The sequence below is a fragment of the Musa acuminata genome, chromosome BXJ2-11 (assembly GCF_036884655.1).
Source record: "Musa acuminata AAA Group cultivar baxijiao chromosome BXJ2-11, Cavendish_Baxijiao_AAA, whole genome shotgun sequence".
Taxonomy (NCBI): domain Eukaryota; kingdom Viridiplantae; phylum Streptophyta; class Magnoliopsida; order Zingiberales; family Musaceae; genus Musa; species Musa acuminata.
Window position 1 is genome coordinate 25,987,869 of NC_088348.1, and position 19,534 is coordinate 26,007,402.

At 35.2% G+C, this 19,534-nt stretch overlaps 1 protein-coding gene across 3 annotated transcripts; it reads left to right on the forward strand.

Moving 5' to 3' along the window:
* Positions 1–698: 698 nt before the first annotated feature.
* LOC135626469 (protein SHORT ROOT IN SALT MEDIUM 1-like) lies at positions 699–19,406 on the forward strand. 3 transcript variants are annotated; one of them, XM_065131788.1, is made up of 24 exons: positions 699–830; positions 1,177–1,275; positions 1,420–1,563; positions 5,844–5,915; positions 6,012–6,167; positions 6,280–6,306; positions 6,391–6,455; positions 6,723–7,400; positions 7,507–7,552; positions 8,045–8,137; positions 8,235–8,290; positions 8,432–8,540; positions 9,103–9,314; positions 9,444–9,507; positions 14,402–14,578; positions 14,681–14,711; positions 14,809–15,992; positions 16,084–16,158; positions 16,700–16,774; positions 16,860–17,276; positions 18,412–18,678; positions 18,779–18,820; positions 18,905–18,967; positions 19,089–19,406. In XM_065131788.1, exons 2-24 carry the CDS (start codon positions 1,204–1,206, stop codon positions 19,182–19,184), a joined length of 4,221 nt encoding a protein of 1,406 aa, XP_064987860.1. In that variant the 5' UTR covers positions 699–830; positions 1,177–1,203; the 3' UTR covers positions 19,185–19,406. The 3 variants fall into 3 exon arrangements, with proteins under 3 accessions (XP_064987860.1, XP_064987858.1, XP_064987859.1); XM_065131786.1 differs by having other exon boundaries at positions 5,844–6,167; XM_065131787.1 differs by having other exon boundaries at positions 5,844–6,167; positions 16,860–17,264.
* Positions 19,407–19,534: the final 128 nt, after the last annotated feature.

The following is a 19,534-nucleotide window of genomic DNA, read 5'->3' on the forward strand; positions in this document are numbered from 1 at the left end:
TGTACCTATGAATTGTGATGTAAGAAGGGATACTTGTACTTGTATCGATATAGGTAATAAATTATTTTTTCTTTCGAAAAATAAATGGTAGAGAAGTGCCATGCAACTCTTTATAGGCAAAATATTGGGAATATGATATCTGCTATTTAAAGTTGATTATTTCCATATTCATACGATTAAATTTAAATTAGCATATATATAATTTTAAAACATAGAAATTTGCATACATGTCATCACAGTTATTTTTTGTAATATTAATTAAAACTCTAATACCTTGAAGAACTCATTACAGTGATAAAGATACTAGTTTTCCGATACTAACATGTTCTAAATGGATGTTATATATATCTATATATATTTGAAGTGATGTTATATATACATGGTAATATTAAAATTTATATTTTAATAGCACATATGATATTTGGAAATTTTTAGATATATAAAAAGACAGTCTCATAAAACAAACAAGAATAATAATATGCTATTTATTATATTTTTACCAAACGTGTGGTGCGTGAATTGACCCAGCAACGTTGCAACGTTGGGTTGAGTCAGGTCGGTTCTGATGATCCTGATCATGCGGGAAGGAGATCTCATCAGGGCCACAGGCGTTGAAGACGTACGTGGCCTATTTTTGTCCGTTTGATCTACGAGAATCCAACGGCGCCGATGGCAACCCTGGGCTTCATTAAAGATTGCAGCAGTCCTCTTTCCGTTCCCAAAACCCCTCCTCGCTCCATCGCCGAACCCGCCCTTCCTAATCTTCACCGCCGCTTTCCGTCTCTTGAGACGGTCGATTGGTTCCTCGTCGTGCCGCTCTCTTCCACCAGGTCAGATATTTTCTTCCGGATCGTTCATTATTCTTGGTCCCCAAATTCGTCGCCTCTTTTTTCTTCGAACTTTTGGGGTGATTGAGATAGATGGATTTGAAGGATTTTCTTTTCCTATGTCTTTAATGAGATTGAGTTAAATCCCTTTGTTTGATGCAATTGATATTTTAGCATCTTGAAAGAAAAATTGATTTCTAGGGATTGTATCTTCGTTTAATCCATTTAAAACCAACATCATCTTGCTTTAGGGTTTTGTTTCGTACCTCGACGGCGTTATGTTTATACAAATTTCTGTATTCTGTGTATTCTATTATGCGATAAAGATCAAAATTTGTGCTTGAAGCAGGATTGTTTTGCTGCGAGAGGAAGGAAGATGTATCCTTCCAAGGGGAATAATCCGTATGGGCAGCAGCCTTACGGTTCCTCACAGGCATATGGGCACATTGTGAGCTTAATTTTCATTCTGTTATTAATTGATTTAGTAGATCAAATAGAAGCATTTGCTAAACTTTTTGTTGTTATTGCTTTTGAGTATTCTTTCGTCTTTCTTTTGCGTTTATCACCTTTTAATGTGATATCGTTGTTGCAGCCCGGTAGTGGTTATACTGGGAACCCTGTTGGTGGTTCAGATACAGATATGAACTCGTATAGAACCTATTCTTCACAAGCACCTCAATATGGAGGACCATATGCTTCTGTCTATGGTTCATCTGGTTTAAGCAATGTTCAACAGGTGCTGTCCTTGAGCCGCTTATACGATAGATTATATCTGTAAATTTTTTTCTTTTCGATCTATTGCATCTTGATAATATCTTTTTACCATTGATTCTTAGAACTGTTCTTTAAACAAAACAATCAGTATATTTTTGTGAAACCTTCTACGAAGTTTAAACCTTCTTTGCAGTAGTTTTTGTGATTTGTATTATGAACCTTCTTTCACAATTTGTTCTACATTTTCTGAGAGCCTCTTATTTTGTTACTAATTTTTAAACTTCTTTTTCTGTGTTTTTGAGATTTATCACTCTTAGCAATGGACCTTTTCTGATTTGTATTTTGAACCTTCTGCTAGGTATTTTTATAATTTTTTTGATAATTTGTTATTAAGTTGCTGATTTTGGAACACCATTTTTGCCGTGTTGTGTGTGAGAATACTTGCTTGCAAGAATATTCATGAATATACCCATTGTAGTTGTAATTTTTGACCATGGAGTAGGTTTTAATGATACTGTCTTGGCTAGATTTTAAATTACCAGTGATACTTCTAAGAAGGTCACATCATAACATATCTTTTGTGCTTGTGCATGAGTGAACGGCTGTTAAGCTAATGTGGTGATCAAATCTTGACCCAAATATGTCTTTTGCATGTATTCAAACATGACTGGAGAATGTCTGATCAAAAGTTTTCTTGTGTATGTGGTCTAGCATTTCATTTTCTTTATCCATCCTAACTAGTAACTAATTCTTTTCATAGAAGAAAAAGATAATGCAACTTAATACTAACAAATATGGTGTCATTTATTTTCTGTGTAGTGAAAAAAATCTGGCAATTGCTTGTAGGCTACAAGGCGCTACAAGTGATAAAACTTGGCCCAATTGGTCATCTAACATAACACTTTTTCTTTTGCCTAAAAGCCATTGAATTGGAAGGATTGACTATTTAAATCATTTTGATTCTCCGGTTATCAATTGTAGATTGTTTGGTCTTTGTGGCAATACAAAGTTTTTCTGAATCCATATACTTTATTCATCATTTAATATTCTGGTTATAGATACAATGTGAATGTATTCATAATTTGATATGATATTAATGATTAATCAATATGCAAGTACCAAAATTTTTCCACCATACTAGAAATATTTAGATGTACATTTTTTTTGTGTCGAGGTTCTAAACTCTGCTTGTAGTCTTTATCAGCGTAACAGTGAATAAACCCTTTTTTGAGTGGTTCAGTCCCATTCAACTTTTTTCTTTTTGTTTAGGGTTAACCTCTCTCTCTCTCTCTCTCAGTCTCCCTCATAATGTCTCGTTGCGCCTCCCTTGTGCTTCACAACAGCTATTGTCACTAGGCTGCTCCCCGCTGTTGTCTCACCCACCTATCGCTGGCCCCCTGCTCCCTTTTCCTCTTCTTCTTGTCCTCTCTATTTTTCCTACTCCTCTCTTTTTTCTCCTTGTTCACAAGTGATTCTCTGTGCCATAACTTTGCTTATCATAATTCTTAATTGTCAAGAACTGATGTGAAAATTGCATGATTCCTACTACATAGATCTACCATGGGATGAGTCTCCAAAATGTCGTTTATTATTACTCACCAGTGCACTTTTCTTAGAAGTAATGACCCTTCTGTGTGTTGGAATAGGGATTTACTCATAACAGCATTTTTTTTTTCTGCAAAATGATATATATTTCAATAGAGAGAAGTACATTTTGTTTTAGGGGACTAAGATGGTAGAGTTGACTATAATAGAATTTACATTTCTTTCTTTCTTGATATGTGTAGAATTGAAAACACTAGACATAAGATTTTTCCCATGGTAAGCAAGATCATAGATTAGTATCCAATAAAGGTTTTGCTCATGGACTAAGGTTTTGCCTGAACTGGTATGAAATGAGCGGTATGTACTGGTCTGGGCATGAAACAATGTGTGGATTGCCTCATGAAACGGTTCGATCTGATCAATAAAAAAAAAGAAAAAAAACTATTTCATAGGAATGCGATCCCTCTTCCCTGTACACGCACCTAGGAGCTGCTGCTACCACTCCTCTATCGTCCTCATTCCTCTTCCTTCTTTGAAATTGCATGCCCCCAAAAATTTAGATTTTGAAATTGCATGCACCTTCGCATGCATCATATTGGTCAATCTGAATTTTTTTAGACACTCATGTCTACTTGATCTTTTTAAATCAAGTTCAGATATTTTTAATTAGATTAAGGATAAATTTAAATCAGAAGGTGAACAAAATGATTATCTATGGTGTAACAAAATCTCTCTCATTTCTATGTCGAATAGATTCCTCTCTTGATTTCCAAATAAATGTTTTTGTCTTTCCTTGAATGGTGCTTAAACTTTTTTTGAACTGGTACCTACTGACATAATCCCACCTAGAACAATATTCTCTTTCAGGGCTTTCAACCAATCAATACAATCTCGTATAGCAGTTATTGCTGAGACTTTAGCGGTTTTTTGGAAACTTTGCTTTAGATATAAAACTGAGTATTCAAAGATGCCCTCATTATTCCCAATAGGATTGCTCGATAAGAGATCACTCCTTCATCCAACGCACATCTCGCTCAGTTTGCTTGCAACAATCCGATTAATTCCCTAGGTGAAACAAATGTTACACATTTTATCTTCTAAAACAAAAACTCCCGATGTTACTACTTGCTTTATATGTCTATTAGGTAGATACTTGACTCATGTTTCGGTACTTAAATTTTCCAATAAAAAATAAATAAATCTGCTAATAAAAATTAAAGTCTTAATCGATATGCATGTTTAATAATTTTTAATAATTTAATTAAAAATGGTTTTGGTTGCGGTATTGACATTAAGAAAAGAAAAGGATTAAAGAGTTTTATGATAGATTTAAAAAAGGATTATCATCCACCCTAGCCAATCAACAAGGTTTACTATGCTTAGGAGCAAGGATTTTAATTTCAAATGATAATGTCCGTATCGGGCGGTACGTACTGGTCCGCCAGCAGATCGGTATGTGGACCGCCCGCTATCGGGTGTTATCGTCGATTGGGGTTATTTCCGCCCTATTACCGCCCAAAATCAGTCTATAACGATCGATTTTGACCGTTGCTGCTCGCTACTGGAGATGGCAATGAGGATTTGCAATTGGCAGGAGGCTCAGCACATGCTTTGTTTGCAAACCGAGGTCCATGGCAGCTGAATTGTGTGAGCCTAATTGCTGCTATGCTTGCACCTATTATATTTTTTGCTCTCGTTCTGCATCTACCATATTGTGCTTTGGATTACTAGAATTATTTACATAAAGAGACTTCTACAAAAGCTTCATGTCATGTTTGCCATTTGAATTGTGCTGTGATTTGGTTCTAGCTGGGACCAGTATCCATGTGACACATGGCCCAGTAACCTTTGTTAAGAAGATTGCATATAGTTAACTTTGAAAACTGCTTGGCTTGTTACAACACAGTTGTTGGTATGTGATTATTTTTGTAAGTATTAGTAGTCATCTTAGGATCATACTGAATGATTTTTTTTTCGTAATTCATATGACTTCATCAAGGAGCAACTTAATTTAAATAATTAAGTCACTTTAATTATGCAACATATATGAGAATTTTTAAAAAGAATATACAAGAAATTACATTTAATATTTGATAATAGAAACTTCAGCAATTCGTTTTGGAAATTATATTTCATCTCAATAATTATGCTTTTAATTACATAAAGCATGTTGCAATAGAAGTTTGGATTTGTAAAGTTGGTATGCTACTTTTTATTTCATTTTTAACTCTGATTATGTTCTCAGCTCTCCATACTATGATTTTTTTAAATTTTCTATATTCCGAAAGAGGCATTTCTTAGCTTCTCTTTTTTCTTATACTTGTATGAAGGAGATCCATCACTAGATTGACAATGTTGGTCAAAATAATTTAAAAGTGAAAAAGAAAATAAAATGCAAAAAAAAAAAACAATTTTCGTTTTGTTTTTCTTTATTCATTGTTTAATTTTTTTTCAAAAGTAGGAGAAACTTCAGTTTTATTGGTTTATTTTACCAAGAGCATCTTTTTATATTAGTCATCTATATTTTTTGCTCCATAAAAGGTTGCTTCTTTATGATTTGGGTGACATGAGTTTGAGTGATAAAAATAATATACGTAGTTTGAACCCTCCTTAGACACCACATTTGTCATCACTCTGTTGCACTGAGCCTCTTCTTATCAATATATAGTATAATTTGAAAGTGTAGTTCATATTGTATTTATGTAGCTATCTTGCATTATGCATATATAACTTTTGAAGCATCTCTTGGTGGAACAGGTTGGTGGAGTGAGTGGTAAAGAAGCAGTTCCATCCACATTGCAAGGTCGATCTGCTTACCCATCTGTGCTGGTAGAATCATCCAAGTTTTCTTCTGCAAATCTTGGTTCTAGCATGGGAATCACAACTGATGACTATGTTTCTGCTACTAATCGTGCGTACTCCCAGAAAGGAGACCAGTTTTCAGCAATAAAAAATCCTGATTATGCTCTAACAGATAGGAGGCACTATGGTGAACATCAGGGTGCTTTTGTTGGTAGGGAATTGCAGAGTGATTCTGCGAGAAGATACCTTGATTCTGTCTCCCTCGGCAGCCGTCATCAGGTTTGTCTTTTTTGATTTGTTGCTGTTCACTAAATTGTTGTTTGTGTAAATGACAGCCATCTTTGTTATTGAATTTATTTGTGAGTAACCACTTTTGAATTTTATTGTCCAGGCTGAGTTGCATGATCAGATGGACCAGGTACTGAATCAGTAGGATTTTATTCTGTTATGTTTGTATTTCTATGGAATTAGTGTTGATCATCCTGCTGTTCAATTTCTCAAGGCATCACTCTTTCGACAACAGCAAATGCTGAAAGCACAATCACTGCAATCTGGTTCAGACATGAGGTACCTATGCTTATGTGCTTATAGGAGAGAATGTTGATTTTTTTTTCTGGGTTGTCATGTGCCTTTCGTAGTTTCAAGTTTCAACTATTATATGTGGGCATGAATTATATTCTACATAGAAAATAATTGTTCTGATATACCACTGTTGTCCGCCCACAACCTTTTATGTTATTGTTGATGGCAATGAATGCATCTCCATTCACTGCTTTGTTTGTAGTGAATATTATTGAATCCTATTGCACTGAGTAGAACATACATTTCTGGCAGACAAGATGAATTCTTTGCAGCAAGGACTGTGCCTAGTCATCATGGTTCACAAGAAATTAGCTCATATGGTGCAAGGACGGATGCTGATCCACGTGGATTAAGTGTTTATGGTGCTACTTCTTACGGTGGACAAGTTGCAGCTTCCATTTTAGGGGGAGCTCCGAGGAGAAATGTTGATGACCTCATGTATGTTCAGGGGTCATCAAATGCTGCTTATGGGGTGGGTTTGCCTCCTGGTCGGGATTACGCTGCAGGAAAGGGTATTCTTGGTCCACCACACGAGTCTAACTATCAAGCGAATGTCTTGTCTCGTACCCATCCAACCCTTGGAGTCTCCATGGTGGATGAAAGAAATGATGATCGAAATGCCTACCGCCGAGAGCTTGAGATAAGAGAGGAAGAACGCCGTAGAGAACTGATGCGGGAGAGAGAGAAAGAACGAGAAAGGGACAGGGAACGTGAAAGGGAACGCGAAAGGGAACGTGAAAGGGAACGCCTTCGGGAACGGCGGGACAAGGAGAGAGAACGAGACCGCAAGCATGGACCTGACTCAAGGCGAGAACGGACACCTCCAAGAACTACTAGAGATCGTCGAGGCTCTTCTTTGATAAAGGACGAGAAGGCTGTACGTCGAGTCACACCGCGTCGGGTCTCGCCACATCGAGAGGCTGTGCATAGGTGGACCTTCATGATATTTTTATGCCCTGCTGTAGCTATAAACAGTTTGCTGCTGCTCTATGGTTGCAGCTTTCTCAACTAACTTGTTTGTTGTTTGGTACTGAAGGCATCGTTCACCTGTTAAAGAAAAAAAGAGAGAATACATCTGCAAGGTAAAAAAAAAAAATCATGAACTGTGTTCATTTCTGATGTAGGTTGAGCAACCATGACAATGTGATGCCAAGTTGGCCAGATAACTTTTGTTCTATCAGTAGTTCAGGAAATCTCTTAGCTACCGTAACCCTATATGCATATAAACCTAACATTGACAATCTGGTTCCTTCATTTTCTAGCCTAGTTCTCATCTTTTGCTTCTTGCTTGGACTTTTTTTTTTCAAGTTGCTGGAGTCTCTATTCATTGTGTTCTTTGTGCTTGTTCCAGCAATTCTTCCTTTGGTTGACTCATTAGCTTGTGCAAACTTACCAAACACCGCCAGTGCATAAATAGCAATATTGCAGTGATTTTTGTATGATGTATAATTGAGATTTGAATATTTTTTTTTCTTCTCTGCTCTTATAAAGAAAATCACCTGGATTATTTTTTTTAATAAAATTGCTGGGATGGATATGTTTATATTATGTAATATTTGAAATGGCCTTGGCAGGTTTATCCTTTCTGCTTGGTGGACGTTGAAAGGGATTACTTGTCATTGAGCAAGAGATATCCTAGGCTCGCTATAGCTCCAGATTTCTCAAAGGTTCAACATGCATCCTACATTGTTTTTTGAATAAATTAAGACACATCAATTCTTTTATTAGTTACATACAAATGCTGCAATTATATTTTTTTTACAGGCAATTGTGAACTGGCCGAGAGAAACCTTGAATCTTTCACTTTATACTCCTGTCAGGTACTTGTATATTCATATTTCTGCCATTTGGTTAATTGAGTTGCTTTTTCTAAATCTGTTTGTTCTATTTATGTATATAAATGAACTTTTGATAGGATACATCTGTGTTTTTGGTGTGTTAATTTCCTCACTTTGTTGCAGCTTTGAGCATGATTTCTTAGATGTAGAAGATAAAAGTGAAGAAAAAGGGTCAGTTTTATTGGATGAACCACTGAAGCCCAAGGGTGTGAAAACTCTTTGGAACACAAAGGTAGATCTGAATACATGTTTGCAAAATCATTTTCGTCATTTGTTATACATGTGTAAATTTTATCATATACTAATACCTTTTTATCTGTTACTCATTTTGTCTCTGTGCATTGATTGGTTGCTGCTTTTATGCATATTCAAGCATACTAATTAACGATGACTAATATTAAAAAAAGCAAATGTTTACTTCTTCTTGACTTGCTAATTCTTATATTTGTGCTCATGCTACTTGTCAGTTATCTTGCAAAATTTCTTGTAGAATTCTATCTAAATGCCGCTAGCAGACCCCTCTTAAAACTTAGATGTTTTCTGTTGTGTAAAATGTATGTTGATTGAGTTAATTTGCATTTTTCTGTTGGTAATATGCATTCTTGAAATTCAGTACTTTTAATTTTTGTACGAGCATTGTTATAAAACTGCTCTCAGTTTGACAATGTTGTCAAAACATATGTTCCAACTATGCTCAAAGTGTGGTTGCATTATGTTGTTGTTGGATCTTTTGAACTAAAAATTTCATGCTGGGCCTGTTCTCTTTTGCTAAGCTGAAGTTCTTTCCTTATCAGGTTATTTTGATGAGTGGAATTAGTTGTGAAGCTCTGAACGAGTTGTGCTTGGAGAAAGACACTGATGAGAGGATTGTTCACTTCAACAACATCCTTAAATTTGCAGTTCTGAAGAAGGATCGTTCTTTTCTGGCAATTGGAGGCCCATCACATGTGACTTTAGATGGGGATCCTCAAGTTAATGATTCTTCTTTAATTCAGACAGCTATTAGGTGTGGTACTTTTGTATTGATACATTATGTACATTTCCTGTTGTTTGCAGAGGGTATTTTTGTAGGACATATTTACAATTTGCTATTGTATTAGAGCCTGAAATAAGAAATGCTCTTCTTCTTGGACAGACATGTCAAGCATGCAACTCAACTTGACCTACATAAATGCCTTCATTGGAATCGTTTTCTTGAGGTATAGTTTACAGTTATGTCTCACCCGAACTTTGAAGTATTTGTTTTTTTGTTTTATTTTCCATGGGGCATGTCTGATGAAAGTTACAGTTCTAGAAATTATCTTGTAATTCTTAAATTCATTTTTTATCACAAGCCAACATCTGATAGACTTCACAAATTTATGACTGTGTTTGTTCTTTTAAATATTAGTATTCATCTATAGACTCAAAAGAATCTTGTTGCTTGGATTCACTTTTGTTTGTCTTTATGCATGGCTAGTTTTGATTGCACTGAACATTTCATATTTATGATGTTGCATTATATTTTGGTGACATTGCTGCATCTGCACTGCTTTCTGGCTGTACAGCTCTGAGCTGTGTTTCTTCACTTGCAATGTTATTTATGTAATGTGCTTTGGTCATATTACATTCAGGCTATCTATGAAAGTCGTTGATTATGCTTTTGTTAGCTTCTGATGGATCATATATACATTAAAGTTGTTTACTTATATATTTCTTCGGGCTGTAATTAATATATTTTTACTCTTAAAAAACATCCTTTAAAAAATCTTGTCTACATTCTTATGGTATCAATAATCATAACGAGCACCCTTGTCAATTGTTATCTTAGGGTATGACCTTGTATTCAAAATTCATTTATAACTATTCTTGATATTCATGTTTTGTTCTGAAGCCTGATTTAAATAATTTTATCAACATCAAAACGAACTATGCTTGATCTCAAGTTTCCTTGTTTAGTCTTTATATGATAATGTTAATGAATCTCTTAAACATCTACTTGGAAGTTCTTTTAGTCAAGAGAAGGTCAGTCTTATCCAATGGTATGCTCCATGTTTCTGCCTATAACAATGAACAACCTTTATTATATGGCACTTTTTAATTAAATATAACACCTAGTTCTTGGAATCTCTTATGCCATATACTTAATTTGAAAAAAGATAGCATCATTATTTAATTTGATTCTTCTTCTTCCTTGTAATGCACCTTTCTAAATTACTATTTGTGTTGTTTTTATCTCTCTTGATCCACTTTGTGCTGCATGTGACTTTTGTCAGGGCTTTATCTGTTGTCCATATTTGTCCAAAACATAGATAATCAACATAGATGACTATTGCTGACATGAAGTTACTCTTGTATTAAGTTTTTAGAAGGATGGCAAGATGTATTGGAACATTAACCATTTCTTTTAGACGGACATTAGGTTGGTTTAAGGTTTAGGTTTTAGGGTTTATTTTGAATTTTCCCAACACTTCAAACATAGTGAGAACCATATTGTGTTTCAGATGCTAATAAAAGAAAGGGCAAAATCAGTGCATAAGGTTCCTGCCAATGCAGGGCTTAGAGAGGATTAAGTTATGCAGCCTTACCTCTGTACATAGAAAGATTTTTTTCAGCCAGGTCTCAGAATAGCAAAACCTGTAAGACAATGATTACAACTTACAATCTATGATATCATCAGAGTAATTAATGTTTCTATTTGAGGAATGGCCTAAAATGCAACATGAACATTCTGGAGGAAAAAAATGGCTTTTGGGTACAAGATAACTAACAATAAGGTTTGAATTGGATGTTCTAAAATATGGATAACTACCCTGGTACAAGTGGTATCATTAGAGAATTGGAAAAAATAAAAAATTCAATGTATAGAGCAGGAAACCATAAGGCAGAAAAATTATAGTGCACATAGAAGGCTCATTGTAAAAATGAATCACAATAACATTAAGCTGCAGTTTCCAACAGCTCAATTTATAAGTCAAATCAAGGACCTTCAAACATTCTTTATTCCAACTAACATGGTCTTTTTAGACTCCCTTTCTGATTGAACTCCTCTTTGCATTATTGTATTGCCACGTTCACTAACCAGTGGACTGATAGGTATCCTTTCTTTTTGTCCACACCACATTCATTTTTTACATGAGTATTACTTACCTGAATGCATCAATATAAAAAAAAATAACAAACAAAGAATTACCAGGTCCAAGCGGAAGTGATGACCTTATAAAAATACACGAAGCATATTAGTTGTGGATTGGGTAGTTTTTTTTGCAATGAATATAACTTTATATTACTTTGTATAGCAGGTGCAGGTAATCAACTGATCTAGTGACATTAGCATGTTCAATCAAAAATATAAAAATACAGCTGATTTTGATGAGTGAAAGTTGACATGGATCAAGAAATATAAAATATTATTTAGTTGAAACATTTATTGCTCTACTTACATCGCAGACTGTAAACCTGTGATAATTGTTGTACAGGTGAGCATCCTACTGTAGCTCTTCCCCGATGGTTATTAATTATAGAATCATTATTGATCTTTCAAGAGTAAAGATTATACATTAGTTTCTAGGATTGTATTTTGATAAGATTTTTAACTGACTCCATACTGAAACATGGATTACTTGCTTGCATCATAGAATGTAACAAGGATTTTAATTTCGAATGATATCGCTCATACTGGTTGTGATAATACAGGTGAGCACCCTACTATAGCTCTTCTCCGATGGTTACTAATTATAGAATCATTATTGATCTTTCAAGAGTAAAGATTATACATTAGTTTCTAGGATTGTATTTTGATAAGATTTTTAACCAACTCCATACTGAAACATGGATTACTTGCTTGCATCATAGAATGTAACAAGTATATCACTGTAGTACTGTAGTACTGATACAGTATAATACTGTTACAGTGTAATACTGTAGCACTGTAGCGGTACCGGATGGTCTGCGTACCGGTATATTGTCGGACTGGTATGTACCGCCCGTACCAGGCGGTATCATTCGGTACTGCATACCATAGTTCTAAGGTTGTGTTATGATAAAATTTTAACTGGCTCCAATTGGTTGATGTAATGGATCTTTGGAGAAAATGACAATGAGAAGTGTTGCAAACGGAGCATGTTGGGTATTAAAAGGGAGAGGCTAGGGAAGGGGAAGTAAGCTTTGTATCATCTTGATTGAATCTGTAATTTGAATTTGTTAGGAACTTTACAAATAAAAGTTTGGGTTCTCAGTGCTAATTAAGTTTATGTTACTTTATGATTTCTTGATCAGTGATAATTAAGTTCCTTCTCTAAATACTTCTAGATTTTGCTAGAGTTTCAGTGGCTGTGTTTTTCATTCAACAGTCTGATGTAGTTGTTGAGACCCTATTATTTTTCTCATTTGTTGTTATTGTGCAAAATTTGTATTTATTTTGGATTCGGTGACACCAGTTATTTGTGCTTATAAAATAAATCGGGGTTGACATAGGATGTGACATTTGAGACCTCATGTTAATACCTCCTTTATGGTTGGTATAACCGGTCAAAGCATCAAGTGGTACATGGATGTACTGATGTCGGGATGATCAGTGTACTAGAATGAATTGAACTTGAATGCTTTATTCCAAGCAGTTAAAAAGTTTAAAATTATGCATATATACTGCCTTAACACTTCAATGATATGTGATTTTAGTTAGTTAGCTTTGGTGTTTGGTAGCATTAGATAGTTCTTCACAAGTCCTTAGATAATGGTCATGGCTAAGGGATAGTAAAGAGAACTGAAGATGGTAGGAAGAAGTGGACTTCATATCGAGCTATTTTTGTGGTGATCAGCACCAATTGGGTACTGGTCAATATTCTGTTGCGGTAGCCAATTTGGAACTGGTATTGTACCAGAACTGAAGCTTCAAAACTTGGTGGGTTGGTGTTTTATATTGGTTGAAAATTTATGAGATGGTATGTCATTTTGTTGTAAAATTAAAGGGACGGATTTGTCCTTAATTTGCAAAATGCAATTCATTTCACAATTTTTGATTACTTTTGGTCTATTTTTCCTGTAAATCCTAGATGTCGGTGCCAATGGTAAAAAAATACTTATGTAAATGAGACAATATAGTAGGAAGAAAAAAAATATAATCCAAATGCCTAATCTTACCTGAAGTGAGAATTATATTACAATAGGTAACATGAAAACACTAAGAACTTCTTATTTGTTGCATGAAGACTAGTCTCTATATTAAATTGTCTTCTTTCTTGGTATCACCTGGCTACTCGTGCTCACTCTTGTGATTATGTTTTCATGTTATCTGAAATATAATTTGGTGTTTATCTAGATGGCATCTATATCTGTCGTTGCTGTCTTGTTTGGCTGCTTTAGCTTCCCCATAGAAGTTAATATGCTTGCTTCATTGCTTGTGTTTCTTTTTTTTTTTTTGAATCTTTTGGGCATTTTAGTTTCTCAATTTCATCATTAATCTTCCTGGTATTCCTCAAATTTTTTATTATGCTTTATTTCTCTACTGGACAATCTTTTGCCTATCTCTTTTGGTTGTTGCCTTGCATTTTCAATTTTTTTAACTATTGAATCAACAATACAATTCCAGTGTTACATAGCTTGGTTAGTTTCAGATGACACCTTTGGGCCTCAAGAATATACATTGATTTTGTCATACTTGTTGCAATTTATTGATTTTACTAATCTATTATGTCCTCTTCAATTTAATAATTTTCTTTTAGCAATTGCAAATAATATTGCATCCACTAATGCCCAGGGAGTTAGATGAGTATATCTTGGAGATTGGTATAGTATTCACTTTTCATTTACTTTACAAGTACCATATGTTCCTTTTTAGAGTGTCCTACTCTGTCATGCTTCTTCATTTACAGTTCTGGCTATTTACTGATGCTATTATGCTCGTTGGAGCTGTGTGACCATATATGAGACATCATTAGCTTTAGTGTTGCTTTTAAGTCCTTGTAAGATCTGATCAAATAATTTTTTGTGATACATTAGGTTCATAATCTATTCTATGCCGCTCCCCTCTGGGGGACATGATAGGATGACAGTTCTTTTATTGCTTCCGTGAAATCTGACTTTTGGCATGCTGACTTTCTATAATTTGGTCAGATGCACTATAATAGAGTTGGCAAAGATGGACTCTTCAGCCATAAGGAAGTCACTGTATTATTTGTACCAAATTTATCAGAATGCCTTCCATCAGTGGATCTATGGCAAAGCCAGTGGTTGGCGCACAAGAGGGAGACGACAGAGAGGGAACGACAACTGGCTTTGAAGCAGGAGAAGGTTTCTTTTCGTATTCATTGCTGTCCCAATCTTTTTTGTATTTTTGCTATCTATGTATGAATTTATTTAATTGAAACCCATTACTCTTTTTTTTTGTTCTAGAAATCTGGAGAAAAGAAGGAAGCTGATAAAGGTATATCAAGATTCCTTTTACTTCTGCCTGCTCCTTCCCAAGAGCTTTCTCTTCTGCTGCAACTGTTTGATGCTTATGATTGTTATCACATTCTCAGGGGATAATAGTCATGGTAAAACTGTAAATGATAGTCCTGACAAAAGTCTGAAGGGCGAAGACTACTTGGTTAAAGATGATATGGGTGACATTAAGACTGATTATCAGACTAAGGATGAAGTTGATGGTTCCAAAAAGGTTGTGGCTGAAGACGAAGGAAAAGGGCCTGTCTTAGATGACAAACAGACAGAACATAAGGATGATGCACTTGTGGTTGGAGAAAGTAAAACCAATGAAAAGTTGCTTAATGATGAGGGTTCTCTTGAGTTGGGGACTGAGATAAAAAAAACTACTAAAAAGAAAATTGTTAAGAAGGTGGTTAAAGGAAAGACTGTTGCTAAGAAGGTAATTGTGACAACCGTGCAGGACACATGTGCTAAGCAAGATGAGAAAATGGATATGTCAGATGATAAAACAGAATATAAAGATGGAAATGCTAGCCAAGAAGGTGAGAATTTAGGTGATCCACTGAATCCTAAAACTTCTGCGGAAAAGAAAATTGTCACAAAAGTAGCCGTCAGCACGTCTCCCCAAAAGGAAGAGACAACTAATTCTTCTGAATTTCAAACTGATATGAAGCTTGATGATGAGTCAGTTCCTAAAGAAGAAGCCAAGAAAGAGCAGGGCGGAGACACCATTGTGCAGGATTCTGAGATCAAGACAACTGGAAAAAAGAAGGTCATTAGAAGAGTGATTAAACGAAAGGTTCCTGCAACAAAAGTGAAGGATGCAAATTCAAGTAAAGATGCTGAAGAAACCAAAGTAAAAGAAGTAAAGGACCATTCTGAAAAGAAGGAATTGGATGTAGCTGAGGGTATTTTTTCTGAAAATAAGATAATGGAGGAATCTAATGCACCTTCTGTTGAGAAGGTAGACTTGAATGAAAAAACAGTGACAAATGAGAAGCTAGATAAAAAGGAGACTTGCACAGTTGATAGCCATTCCACTGTAGAGAAAGGAGGCTCAAAGTGCAGCAATGATTCTGAGGACACAATGCAAAAGGAATCTAAGGAAGGTGGTGAAGATGGCAAGAAAGAGAGGAAAAAAGATGAAAAAGAGAAAAGTAAAGGTGCTAAACATGAGCCTAACCCAAAGTCTCATAAAGAAAAGGAAAAAGGGGGCTCCAGAGAACATCCTATGCATCCTGGATTGATTCTTCAAACCCATCGGGTCAAGGGATCTAAAGTATGTTAAATCACCAAAATATCTTATTTTAAGTTCTCAGAATTCTTCTGCAAACTTGCTTCAGTTTGACATTTTGGATCACTTTCTGCAGCTTCGCTCGATGTCCCTCTCATTGGGTGGTCTTTTGGATTATAATGACAAAGACACTGAAGAATGTACATTTGAGGTTTGTTCACTGTGAAATAGCATTTTTCAGTTTGCTAGTGTCTTTGTAAACATGGCAGCATTTGCATATGGCTGTATTGTGGCCAACTGGAAGGAGTATTGCCAAGCTATTACCTTCCAGAGATTAAAATTGCATATATACCATATCAAGGATTACTGTTTTCTTGAACGTGGTGTGTGCCTTTTCTTTATCATGATAGGTACCATGCTGGACCATTGGCTTGTCCATTTACCAACCAGTACAGGTCAAAAATTGGCATGTTCCTGTGTTGGTACCCTTGGCATGGTTCAGCATGGTGTAAAATGTTTCTGCACGGCTTATTTGCTGACTTGTCAACTTGTGCCACCTGGCATAACTGTTCTTGTATCTAACTGAAGTATGTGTCGTATGTGCCCTTTTCTCTTGTATATATGCCTTTCCAGAGCTGTCTTGTCTTGCACAAGTTTGTCAATATGCCCTCGATATGCTTTTTTTTCCATGTTTTTCTGTATTTGTGTGGTGTAATTTTGTCTTAGCCATCTCTGATAATGTGTTCATGCAGCTTTCGTTGTTTGCTGAGTCGTTTAATGAAATGCTTCAGTTTGAGATGGGCTGCCGCCTCTTGTCCTTTCTTGAGGTATAAGTTTGGATTCTCCATTATCATTAACACCCATACATGTTGTCTTGATACACCATCTAATACGTGTTTCCTTGATATTTAGAAATTGCGTGAAAGATATGTTGTCAAAAGAAATAATCGGAAAAGACAAAGGGATGATAAATCTGAGAAGGGTACTGTAAAAGAAAAATCGCCTGTGAAACGTCCGAAAACCAGTGATGCTTCCCAAGTTAGTAAATCTACGAGACCTGAAAAGGAGGATACATCTAGCAAGATTAGTGATGAAGACATGAGTGTGATTAGTGAATCTGTGAAATTAGAAAAGGAAGGTGGATCTGACAGAACTAATGATGAACATAAGGGCGGAGATGATACTGCAGCTGGTTTGGGTGAAATTAAAATGGAAGAGAAGACAGTGGATGACGATATGGTGGATGATGATGAAGATCCAGAGGAAATTATAGAAGAGGAAGCAGATGATGATGCTGGTTCAAACAGAGTTGGGGAGGCAAGTGTTAATGTACAAGTGATTTCTGTTTATTATTGGCTTTATGTTGCTCAATCCAAGTTCTTGATGTTCTATCTTTTGTCCTTTGAATAAATTTGTAATATTTTGGTGATTGTGACTGAACTTAGGTAGTTACTTAAATCGTATACATGCTTTCCAAAGGTCTATTCTTCATAATAGAGAGTGACAAGTACACGGCTTTAATCGCAGCTTGTGTTTTTTTTCTATGTTATGATCCATATTTCTCTCTTTGGATAACTTGTTATATATTAATATGTTTGAACTTTGTTAGTTTTTTAATCATGAACTAACATGCATAGTATTTTTTTATGCAAGAAGAGTAGGAAAAAGACTGATTATTAATTAAGTCATATACCTATCTGAGCATTTATATGGGTAGATGGTATGTCCCGAGTATACTGAAGTAGTTGCTCTTCTGTTAATGCTTCTCATTAGTATTATTGTACTTTTTGTATAGTTGTGGTGATTGTCTTCAACAAATAAATTTCAGTTTTGATGTTCTAGAGCTTGTTATTTGCTCTACTTTCATTGACCCATAAAGTACTCAGTAGCATTCTTGTTAACATTTCTAGGCCATAAAGTCTACTTCATCTTCAATTTTTTGATGGTCATTTCTTGGATCACCATGGTGCCTTTAATTAATTACATGACTTCTTGCTTTTTCAATGACATGATATTATAGTTTTTTTATCAGTGATACCTACTAAAAGTAATGCAGAAAAAATCAACTAACAGAAGTATGTCGGGCTACTTTAGTGTTAATAGATATTCTCTGCTAAGTGACTGTGTGCTTCCTGCAGTCTTTATAATTAGGTTCGTTTCCCGTATAATATTTTTTGTTAATTTTAGTTTTAATAAGACCTCTATAATTTCATATTCTTTGACCTTTATAATTTTATATTTTTCACTGCATTCGTTCAACTCTTCTGGCAACAAAAGTTGAAGGTGCTTTTACCTAAAATTTTTAACCAGTATTTTCAGATACTTTGTAACTGTCACAAGAATGCTAAATTATCTCAAGTTGTGTGATTATCTATTTCTTCCAGTAGTTTTTTCAGGTGACATAGTCAGAATTAATCATGTCGAATTTTGAGCTTTTCTATAATTTTCATAAACTTCTGTGTAGGATGTGAAGGCAGATACAACAGAGGCTGAGCCAGAAATAGCTATGTCAAAAGACGATGATTCCAAGCCTACGAGTGAGAGTGGTACTGATAAAGTTGCGATGGTCAATGAAAAGTCTGACAAGGAGGAAGATAAACAGATTGCCGAAGAGAAGAAAGATTCTACAAAAGACGAGAAATATTCAGTAGAGGATGAAAACAAAGATTCTTCAAAAGATGTGAATGAAGTCCATGTAAAAGATGCAGTTGTGGATAAGCAGCTGTTGCAGGTGATTTGTTGTTTCATTTTTTGAGGTCTGGTTTTTTTTTTTTTTGGGGGGCAAGCATTACTTGTGCAAATTATGCTATAATGTGCTCCTTCATTTGCAGGCTTTCAGGTTTTTTGACCAAAACAGAGTGGGTTATATCAAGGTAATATCATGGTGATCTCTTCCATTTCTTACCAATATGCTACGTAGCTTCTTTGTGCCGCTGTGTTAAAATTTTATTTTTCAGGTTCAAGATTTAAGGTGTATTCTTCACAACTTGGGTAAATTCTTATCACACAGAGATGTCAAGGTCAGCCCAGTGTTCTTTTTTATCCTTTTTTGTTGTTATTAGTGACATGTCCTTCTTCTCATTTGATCACTTGCATAAACATTGAGGTTGAATGTAATTTTTCCCTACCCTTGTGTGCCAGGAATTGGCTCAAAGTGCTCTGTTGGAAAGCAATTCAGCAAGAGATGATCGCATCTTTTACAAGAAGCTTGTTAGGCTGACATTTGCAGATCGCTGAAACAGGAACCAACTCATCATGAGAACTGAGACATCATGACACATTAAAGTTGCTTTTGAGATATGTTGTTTTGTAGTTTCAGTTGTGCTGGGAATCTTGCTCTGAATTATATGGTTCTGCAAATTGATTTCTTCCAGTGATTGTTTTAAAATCTTGTTAGAGACAGTTGGAAGTTTTGAGTACCCCATAATGTTGTGATTATAATTGAATTGGATTCTTGTATACGGTGGTGATGATTTCCAAACATATGGTGCACACAAGTCCCCCTTTTCATTTAATTTTAATTCAATTGGAGAATATAAAATAGTTTGTAAGTGTGTCTTGATCATTAACTAAAATGACTACTTATA

Bases quoted from the DNA above. Each gene is read 5' to 3' on its own strand.
- LOC135626469 (XM_065131786.1), top strand. From the start codon at position 1,204: ATGTATCCTTCCAAGGGGAATAATCCGTATGGGCAGCAGCCTTACGGT. The intron at 6,456-6,722 runs GTACCTATGCTT...CATTTCTGGCAG, and splicing joins CAATCTGGTTCAGACATGAG to ACAAGATGAATTCTTTGCAG. The intron at 18,968-19,088 runs GTCAGCCCAGTG...CTTGTGTGCCAG, and splicing joins TATCACACAGAGATGTCAAG to GAATTGGCTCAAAGTGCTCT.